This window comes from Sinohyriopsis cumingii, chromosome 1 (assembly GCF_028554795.1).
Source record: "Sinohyriopsis cumingii isolate HCF-2022 chromosome 1, ASM2855479v2, whole genome shotgun sequence".
NCBI classification, from domain to species: domain Eukaryota; kingdom Metazoa; phylum Mollusca; class Bivalvia; order Unionida; family Unionidae; genus Sinohyriopsis; species Sinohyriopsis cumingii.
Window position 1 is genome coordinate 157,371,252 of NC_142961.1, and position 11,006 is coordinate 157,382,257.

At 34.3% G+C, this 11,006-nt stretch overlaps 1 protein-coding gene across 1 annotated transcript in view; it reads left to right on the forward strand.

Annotated features, from left to right (window-relative positions):
* LOC149808213 (uncharacterized) overlaps positions 1-4,579 on the forward strand; it is a 45,163-nt gene extending 40,584 nt beyond the window's left edge. The window contains exons 7-10 of the mRNA XM_089950165.1: positions 322-422; positions 847-892; positions 2,549-2,628; positions 4,421-4,579. Of these exons, the coding sequence (XP_089806291.1) occupies positions 322-422; positions 847-892; positions 2,549-2,628; positions 4,421-4,458 (265 nt within the window). The 3' untranslated portion in view covers positions 4,459-4,579. The remainder of the gene's footprint in view (positions 1-321; positions 423-846; positions 893-2,548; positions 2,629-4,420) is intronic.
* Positions 4,580-11,006: the final 6,427 nt, after the last annotated feature.

Genomic DNA, 11,006 nt, shown 5'->3' on the forward strand with positions numbered 1-11,006 from the left:
CTAATAAACATTGCTAGGTAGTTTAAGCTACGGACCATGCTATTTGTAATGGAATAATTAAATTGGAGTTTATATGTTGGTTGACCTCCATATTTTATATATTAGGCAAAATGTATTTAGTAAATATTTTTAACTCTTGATTTAAAAGTGTCACCGTAAATGAGACAATGCTAGTTGCTATGATAGCGGAAGGGACAATTGCCGTGATAAATATCGCAGAAAAGACATTATTATAAAGAAATCATGGCTGTATTCATCGATCTTCACTTCCTGTTAATGCAATTCACTCAGCGCCATTTTTCATGTGTTTTCTATTCAAAGAAGTAACATCCCAGATGATTCAACAATTGCACATCAGTTCGTTGCTAGTGGTCATAGACTTCAAGTGAAAGAAGAAAACTCTGCATATGAAATTGTGGAAGGTAAAACTCAAAGTTTGAATCAATATGCAAAATAAAACGGTCATTTTGTTGTCTACATAATAAGAATATTCTTTGTATTTTCCTCACAGTGAAAGAAAATTAATATCACGCCATGGGAAAACAACCACTCACGTTTATTTAATTGTGTGAGCAAACATGATCATCGGAAATTGACACAAGAATGTGAACACGTCGAAACATTATTTTACACTGATACTATTCATTGAGTCATCTAAATATATTATGACACAGCCCTACATGAATGAATCAATAGGAAATAAATATGATTTTTTTAATATATATATATATATATATATATATATATATATATATATATATATATATATATATATATATATATATATATATATACTCAACATACACCGGCAATAGAACAATGGATGCTTTGATGTGTGTATTTCAGATTTTGACATGGAGAATATTAAGAGCAAGTCAATTGGATTAGATACGTAAGTACTGCAAGTTTTGCGGTGGATAGTTTCATATCTGTATATATATATATATATATATATATATATATATATATATATATATATATATATATATATATATATATATATATATATATATATATAATGTGTATTATTCTCATAATAATTGCTGTAAAGGTCATTTATTTAGTAATATTTTAAATACTAATTCTCCTTGATAGTATATTTACACTTTAAAAAAGATATTATTCATGTATAAAGTGTGGAAATTCGTGCAGAAAGTTTCAAGGCTGAGTAACCAATCCAAGTATGCATCACGTGATCTAATTTCTGATTAGTCAGTGATAACATAGCTGATATTGTTTTCGAGTTCACATTCTAGGATAAAATGCGTCGCAGTTTGAATTATATATTTGTTTTGTATATATGATTTCATTATGGAGACTTAGACATCAGTCACGGTCATTTATTTGTGTTTGCTTGTGGGGCTACATTCATTTAATTCATTCCTTCATTGGAATTATAACGTGTTCGATTTGCTTGAAACTTAAATGTATTGGTATTAATTTGAATTAATTTAAGGAAATTTGGCTTTGTAACTTTATTGAAATTACCGTGAATTGATTTAAAGATGTTTTGGAAACATAGCTAGTTGGAATTACTGTTACATAAAGAAATATTTTATAGTATATCAATATGATTCACTCAGTGCTATTGGTACATAATTACATTAATGACATCATTCGGAAAACATTGGAACTCATTCGGATTACTCGACACCTTTGGAATTTATAGAACATTTGGGACTTTAGGATTTAAATCACCAAAACGTAAGCTATATTTAATTCTTGCACTTAGTATTTTATGGAAATTAGTTATATTTTCAATTTTGCAAACCTTGCTGGTTTCGCAGTGTCTTGTAACTTATTTTAAGACAGTTGGTACGCAGCAACAAATACACTAATAGAGAACATACGGTTCAAAATAATTTTTATTTACACCAATGAATCTAATTGTTTAGCAAATAACTGAAACAATTGTCCATTATACCCTTTAAGTATGTTTTCTAGTGACAAATCATGTCCATTACGCAACCAATGATAGTGTCATTAATTCAGTTTTGCCGAAGCATTTTTATGTCACTAACGTTTCCAGCCAGCTTTAGGAACTCCAGTATGGATTTATCTTTATCGTGAGATATTACACTTGACTTTATTCTCCTATTTAAAAATGACAAGACAAGTAGTTTACTATCAACATTCTGAAATTGTTTACACCGCTATCAAGTGATCTAAAAGAACAATAAAAGTATAAGTATGGCTTCACTATATTTCATCTTCAAATTACAGTTGCCATCTGAATTAAAGGGATTTGAAGGGAAACCTTTAGGCAGAAATATTTAAATGTCCTGATGTCTAAAATAAGCATATGTTAGTTTTCCAGCGAATATATTGGCGTTTATTATTACCCATTCAATAGGTCATAGTATCATCGACTCCTACGCAATTTTAACTTTTTGAAGTCATTCATTATGTACATTATAATGTAACTTATTACACTGTAACCTATTCGTTTTCCTTATTAGATCCTTTATGGTTTATAGAAGAGAAAAATATTTTAGAATAACCATGAATTCTTTGTGGTTTCACCAGACATTATCATTAATAATTTTAGCAATGCGATGGAAACTTACGATACTTTACAAACGGACAACGGAGCAAAACCAGAGTATGATGAACTTAAGTTTGAAAGAGGTAAAACTTTTCTGCAAATCTTTATTACAGAATTAACGAGTTCTCTTGTTTATTGACATTGATATATATTTTAATAAATATAGCATATGTTTTATTTTATTTACGTCACAGTTCATAGCTTGGTAGATTTTAGTGAGTACTTGTTTGATTATGGAAAATCAGTGATGGGAAGGTATTTTTCAAGCATGTAATCAGCCAAAAATACAGGAGTCATTTGCGGGCCTCAAGGATTATTTTCGTAAAATGGACCCTCTCTCAATTTGTAACATAACTAAATGTTTGGACATTTCTACGTATAAGTGTTCGTTAGTTTGAGATAGGAGTACCTATGTCCATTAGACGTATGGGTCGTGTTTCAGAATAAGTGCATATAAAATACCAATTTAGGGCTTAGAAAAGTATAATTCATCATTATAAAAGTCTCGTGCCCGTGTGGTCGTACGTTTGATTACAGGAATATTATGTGCGATATTAGTGCGTCCCCCTCCACTCCCACCTCAGTACCAATATCCATTCGACAACAGATGTCTTGTGGTCATTGGAAATATAGTAGGTGTTCGAAATTATATGATTTGGTTGGTTATTCGATTCTGTTAGATCCATGGTTTGTTGCATTTTGCAAACTTAAATTTAAGTGTGTATACTAACATTCGTACTCATTTTAAACATAAATACTTTTTCTACAAACACATACGTCCCAAGTTTGCTTTGCACAATTTCAATGGTCAGTCTGGTTCTATCCAGATTAATTTGTAATATTCTCACGATTAAATTAGAAAGATGCAGTCATCCGTCGCATAAGGTTTTTCATAAAATCGACATCACGCTTGCTTCTTCACTTTCACATCAATAATCATATGCTTGCAGTGCGATCAATAGCTTGTAACAGACCTAATACTTAAAATACTGTTGAATATATTGGTAAAGAAACAAATTGATCACTTTCATTATAGATCAATGTAATGTATTTTCTCCCTTGTTTGTATATTACAGTCATGTAATTAATATCCATTTACCGGGCTGGCTATATGAAATGATTTTGAAAAATTATGAATAACAGTTAGCGAAATATGGTATTATGCAACAACATGACTCAAAGACCACTGATCACGAAATATACGAATTTTATGAGTGTCGCAACTTAGATTTTACTTTCCTACACATATAAACATGTATAAGTAGACGGATACGTAAGCACGAACATACATACATACATACATACATACATACATACACAGACACACACACATACATACATACATACATACATACATACATACATACATACATACATACATACACAGACACACACACATACATACATACATACATACATACATACACGCATGCATACATACATACATACATACATACACAGACACACACACATACATACATAGAACATACATGCATACATACATACATACATACATACATACATACATACATACATACATACATACATACATACATACACAGACACACACACATACATACATAGAACATACATGCATACATACATACATACATACATACATACATACATACATACATACATACATACATACATACACAGACACACATACATACATAGAACATACATGCATACATAGTCTCGAAAACAGGAAAGTTATACATCTTGAAATAAAGGCATTGGTAAAAATGATCTGATTAAAACGAAATAAATATCATTATCAGTGACGGAATTCAAGTGATTAATAAAGGTGTATTAGGTATCAATAAAACAATTTTTAAATTCAAGATCGTATATTCATCTGTTTTCTCTCCACAGAATCATCATTGGAAACAACAATGAAGAATGAAACATAAAAATATGCGACCAGGGGATTAGCCCAGAAAGAAAATTATGGTGGAATAAACTTCTCAAATAGGCTTGTAATATTACATGTACTTTTCAGTATCATATTTTTAATAAATAGTTCATATATTGCGATGCTGTTTCTACTTTTTTATATATGCCAAACGTTTTATAATTCGTCGATTAAGAAATATATGATGTTCGTAATCTTTATATCTTATTTAAATTACTAAAATGTTTATATCTGACCCATAGATCGCCTACTTCTACATCTGACCCATAGATCGTCTACTTCTACATCTGACCCATAGATCGTCTACTTCTACATCTGACCTACTTCTACAGTCATATATATATATATATATATATATATATATATATATATATATATATATATATATATATATATATTATGTTCGTAATCTTTATATCTTATTTAAATTAATACAATGTTTATATCTAACCCATAGATCGTTTACTTCTACAAACGTGGATAGGGGATGGCATGTTTACATTTTCACAATTATAAATATGTGTAAAACGATTGCGATTCACTATCATATCCAAACACAACTAATATGCAGCTGAAACCGACTGTTTATATAAAATTTTACACTAACAAAACATCATCATTTAACCGTTTGTATTTCGTGCAAATATCATATGGCATAGTTTCCTTTATTTATATTGTTCGAAAATATAAGACTGTACACAGTAGTAAATGCTTTATTTTCATAATTTTTCCTGGGCGTTTTATCCGAATAAGGGTACTGATAATCTCGGAGGTTGAATTCCCTTGGACAAATGCTATTAGCCAATGAAGCAACTTTTTCTAAACTAGTATGATTCCATTAAAGACCCGACATGATGGATAGTCTACTACAAATTACCTTTCAGTAACAGTGAAAAATGGAGACATCAAGCAGAAAAAAATAGTATGTTTCTGCTAATTTTGTATGGAGCAGGATATCGTACATTTTCAATAGTATCACAGATAGTCAGGGAAAGATCACATATTAAAATTTCATAAATGTCACTAGCATTACACACAAAACCTATGAAATATATCACAAAGGACCAAGAACAAATGTAGATCCATCTTGCTGAAGGCTGCACATCTTTGTCCATTCCTTGGAACAAAAAGATCAATACAAGTATCGTATTACATCTTATAGACTTTCCGCTACATATACCAGTTTAACTGTTTTAGACAACTATATTAATAAACTTACATATAAATGTGATTACTACGCTTTGCTCCATTCTTCTCCTAAAACTTAAGAAAGCCCTTTACTCCACCCACTTAAAAGTTGAATTCTTTCAAATAAATGATGTGTCTGTACTTCACAGATTTATTTTAATAGTTAAAGATTAAAGTACTGCAATTCAAAATATTTGGTATCCATGATATTATACAAATTAGAGTAGTGAATAGGCGCTTATTCCCAAACATCTTTTTGGGTTGGGCTTCAGGGTTGTGCTTACCTAGAATTATTATTGGGAGTTTAAAGAAAATGTCGATGAAGTAGCTTATTTACTACGAATAGCAGTGAATCAAAAATTTGAAGTTACTGAAATAAATCCTCAGTGTGTTGAATAGTTGTACATATGGGGATAATCGCTTCGTCTGATAACTTGTTAAGTTCTTGATGATCTCTTTTGGTACCCATAATTTAAAGAAAACTAATCACGTGTCTCCAGATTTGCTTGCTCCATCGATTTCTTGACTGCTTAATATGTGAATAAACCGGTTGATGGTCAATCAGGAGGTTTTCGTGTTCTGAACAATAATATCACGCAGTTTGATCCACTAGTGCAAAGAAAAATTATCAGCCTTAATAAAGATAAGTTACCTTACGAGAATGAAAAATAATATCAAGCAGTTTTATCCAGGAGTGCATAGAAAAATTATCAGCCTTAATAATGATACGTTACCTTACGAGAATGAAAAATAATGTCAAACAGTTTCATTCAGGGGTGCATATAAAAATTAACAGCCTTAATAAAGATACGTTACCTTACGAGAATGAAAAATAATATCAAGCAGTTTTATCCAGGAGTGCATAGAAAAATTATCAGCCTTAATAATGATACGTTACCTTACGAGAATGAAAAATAATATCAAACAGTTTCATTTAGGAGTGCATAGAAAAATTATCAGCCTTAATAAAGATACGTTACCTTACGAGAATGAAAAATAATATCAAACAGTTTGATACATGAGTGCAAAGAAAATTTATTAGCCGTAATAAAGATACATAACCTTACGAGAATGAATCGAAGATTATACCCTTTTTATCATAGATTTGTAGTCTTTATTACGTTCATGTATATTCCTTGAGCAATGATTAATTTTCCAAATGTAAGTAGTTTTAACAAGTGCAGAAATGAACGACATTTGTACGATACAGCTGTATTGATGGTACTCGAAAAGTTATATTTTGTTATTTATGTCTTCCTTTTCTCTTTCTCTTTTATTCCTTCTCCTGCACTTTGGTATTCCTCTATTTCATTATCATGCCCGAACGTTTGCTTGGAAGTGTCATCTAGTCATTCATAAGAGACTACATTTTCGATTGCCGTTCTTTTATTCAGGATGAGAAGTTTGGGCCTGGATAGCAATATTTTATTACTACACGAAGTGTAATATATCATTAGTTAACAAGCGCTCTTCTGCCAAAGTTAAGTACTTTCGTTCGTAATCTTAAGTGTAGGACTGTACTGATCAGGAGGAGTTGCGGTGTCAACAATAAAACTTAGAATGTATGGTCAATAGGTGGCAATAATATTAATATTGATTCCTATGGTATGTAGCCGACCTGAAACCATGAAAAACTAGCTTCAAAATAAGAGTGCAAAAAGGAGGATTAAAGTCTGTATTGACGTCAAACGATATAGTTTTCAGTATATGTGTCGGAAGTATTCCATATATATATATATATATATATATATATATATATATATATATATATATATATATATATATATATGCCTCTGTGTGTGTGTGTGTGTATATGTGTGTGTATACATATCGAAGGATGATGAATGTCCATTCATTAATCAAGAGCGACGTAACGCCCAGTGTTTTTTTTTGGTTAACATTATTCCGTTAACATAGAGAGCAAGGCATAGGTCCTCTTCTCTTCCTTAAACTTCCTCTGACTTCTGGTCCGTAGATAAGGACTCTCTTTAAACAGCCTTGTCTCTCCACATCAATCCATCTTTTCCAAACGCTCGTTACCATGATCCTGATAATTGTCCATGAAGATTTCACATACAGGGTAAGCACGTACGGAACAGCAGTGACGACACGAGAGTAGATGATTTTACATTTGGCCATATTTTGTGACGAGAACAGGTGATGGGAATGCAGTGAACTGTGGTTATTTATAAGGGAAGTGTGGATGTAAACGACTTTAATTTACTCACCAATCCAAACACGAGTTACAAAATTCAGCCACAATACAAGGTCAGTATTCCAATCCGATAAGAGCGGACTGTGACGTAACATTCCCTATATAGACGCGCTAGCGTCGGTGCGCAGTCAATCCATGCGACACAGTTTTCAAACATGACGCAAACAAAGAAGACGATGAATTGTGGTGCACCGGCCGTGGAGACGAAGAGCGACGGTATAGTAGCGGCTACCAAAGTCAGCACAGGCCTACTTCCAGAAGAGGTCGATTTTAATTGGGATTTAGTTGATTTTCTATTCTTCTCAAGAATTTGTTCCGGTACCAGTACCTTCGCCACTTCCTCCTTCTGTACAACACGTGGATGATTTTAAACAGAGACATAAAGACAGAAAGAAGAATCCGGAACGTTTTATAGCAGCAGAAGGAAGCAAATCAGAAGAAACAGGGTCTAAGAGAGAGGGAGGGCAGAGAAAGTCAAACGGCGACGGTACTGTTAGACATTTTAGCTGAGTTAAGGAGTCTGAAACAAATGTATCCGACTTCTTTATCACGACCCTAGAGAAAAAGACCTTCCCGAGCCAAACAACCCAGCCCTGTTACTTCGTCTGCGATAACGCCCCTTGTGATTTCTACCAAATCATCATCGACAGAAGCCAGTCCAGAAGTAGTACTTGGCCGTGGCAAAGGCTTAAGGAAGTTAAAGATGATTACGTCCCGTTCCTGAGTTCGTTTGTTAAACAATCAAATATCCAAAGGTCCTTTTCAGGGCCAGCCACTACTCTTGAAAAGAGATAGTATTTCAATTGCCAAAATCAGTTAAAACTCAAAAGCCCTATTTTTACCAATGATGTACGTATGTGAGTGAGTGAGTGTGCGAGTGCAGGTTCTCAATCTAACAAAAATCAAAACCATGAGACACTTACATTTTCTGTCTGGTTTATTCTGGTACAAATTTTACAATCTAATTCACAGCACAACACAACATTTTAAAATGTTCATAGACTTTTGCTGTGTCTTTGTTCACTCTCTCTGTTTTTTTTAAACATTCCTTCACTTTCCTCCAGTTTCTCCTCGTCGTCTTTTCTTCTCATTTAATCTTTCTGGACGTGTCTGGGTTCTTCCTTTGTAGAAGGTAGCTCTTCTTCTTCCTGTTTGGACTCTCTCTCTTCTTCTTGATCATTTTGTTTATTAGGGCATTCTGAAGAAGAATGTCCTTTTTCTTGACAATGATGACAGGTATCTTGACTCTTGTTTCTTTTAACATCTATCGTGCTTTTTTGACGGTCCGGACACTCTGTTGTTCAATACCCTTTCTTCTTACAGATATAGCAAGTATCTTGACTTTTATCTCGAAAGGACGGTGAGTAGTTCGTCGCAAACCTCTGATAAGAAGTTCTATATGTGTCGGCTATTCCGTCGTTCTGCTCGGTTTGGGAGTGAACTGAATATTGGAAGGGAAGACATATTCTCTTTAGATATAAGCTAGTCTGATATGGATATAAAGTGACCCGTGGCTTTTAAAATGTATTTATTTGACCTTTCGCAGTCAAGATGAAACGATCGCATCATTTGTTGGAGAAGAAAGTAAGAGGCTGAAACGTGATTTTTCGCCTCGTACAGTTGCTGAAGTCTTGGAACATATTCATGCCAGTGATTTTGGAAGATGACATGAGTGAGATAGAATCCAGACCAAGAGAGTCCTCCTCTAAACATTTAGAACGACAGCTTACAGATACACAGTGAAGTGTAAAGATTTCAAGTTCAACGTACCGCCAGAGAAAGCATACGGCTTCATCACGGAGACGTGGGATTTGTTTGTTAACTACACTGAAACGACAATGTCAAGCCAAAGAAGACGATCGGTTGAGATTTTCCATTCATCACGACAGTCTGAAGTCCTCTGTTTGGATCGAGTTTGGCAGCCCTGCAAAAATGACAACTTCCAAAGTCATCGACATGATTCAACACGTACAACAATCCAATGACAAGTTTCACATCACCGATGGAAACACCACACTGTTCATGACCCACATCTCTCTCCCCAAAGGGACCGGACAACGCACAAAAGTGTTAATGGTGGACGAGCGCAGCCTCGTCAAAATTAACAATCCTCAAGACCAGATGTGTTTAGCCATCTTGGTGAGATGAAATTAGGCCAACAAGAACGACCAGTAGAATGGAAAAGATACTGGAAAAGTATTCAAAAATCGAACCGAACCATACAACAAAGGGAAGCAGAACTCCTTTTACAACAAGCGGGCTATCCAAGTATGCACCCTGTCATTCCTGAAATGCAAAAAACAGGATGTCCTAGCTCCACGCTACACATTGAAAGTGCACCCTCAAGAAGTGTGCGGACCTTTGGTGTTTCGAGGCAAAGATTTCAAAGACGGAATATACATTCACGTCTGTCATCACGATGTACATTTCGATGCCACCACCAGTATCGCCGCATTCTTGGAATACACTTCTTAGTGTAAGAAATGTGACTGTAACTGTAATAATCGAGAGCAACACAAGCATTGTTGATCGAAATGCTCAGGATGTTTGGCCTCTCAACCCCGTTTGGACGAAGAACAAGAACGAGTGCATTGCCTAGCTTGTCAAGCACTTTTGTCAGACCTACCTGTTACCAACAACATTTGAAGACGCCAGGTTCACATCAGAATCGTACTTGTCAACTCCTGAGATTTTGCCCTACTTGTGGACAAGTCATACGTACCAATAAGATCAAGGCACACATATTTTCAGGAAAGAAACGATGTCACATTTGTCACCAAATCGTGGACTTGAAACATCAATGCTACATTCAAAAATACCATTCCAAACATCAAGAGGAAGACTATAACCAGACGAAAGGCAATTTCATCGTTTAATACATGCAAGAGACTGGCATTCCCATTCCTAATTTCTGCGTGGCTCATCGAGCGTGTGAGAAGTGCATCCAAAAACCTATGTTTAGTCATTGCTCTCACTGCCAGAAGATTCCCGGAGGACATGAAAAAATCATTCGGGCACCGAACACGCTAGCCGATTTTGCCCAGTCGATCTTAGACGCCATTGATGTGACATGGAGCCATGAGGACATCGAACGTTATGGAGATTGTCATCGCCATGGCTCACAATTTATCGGGATACGATGG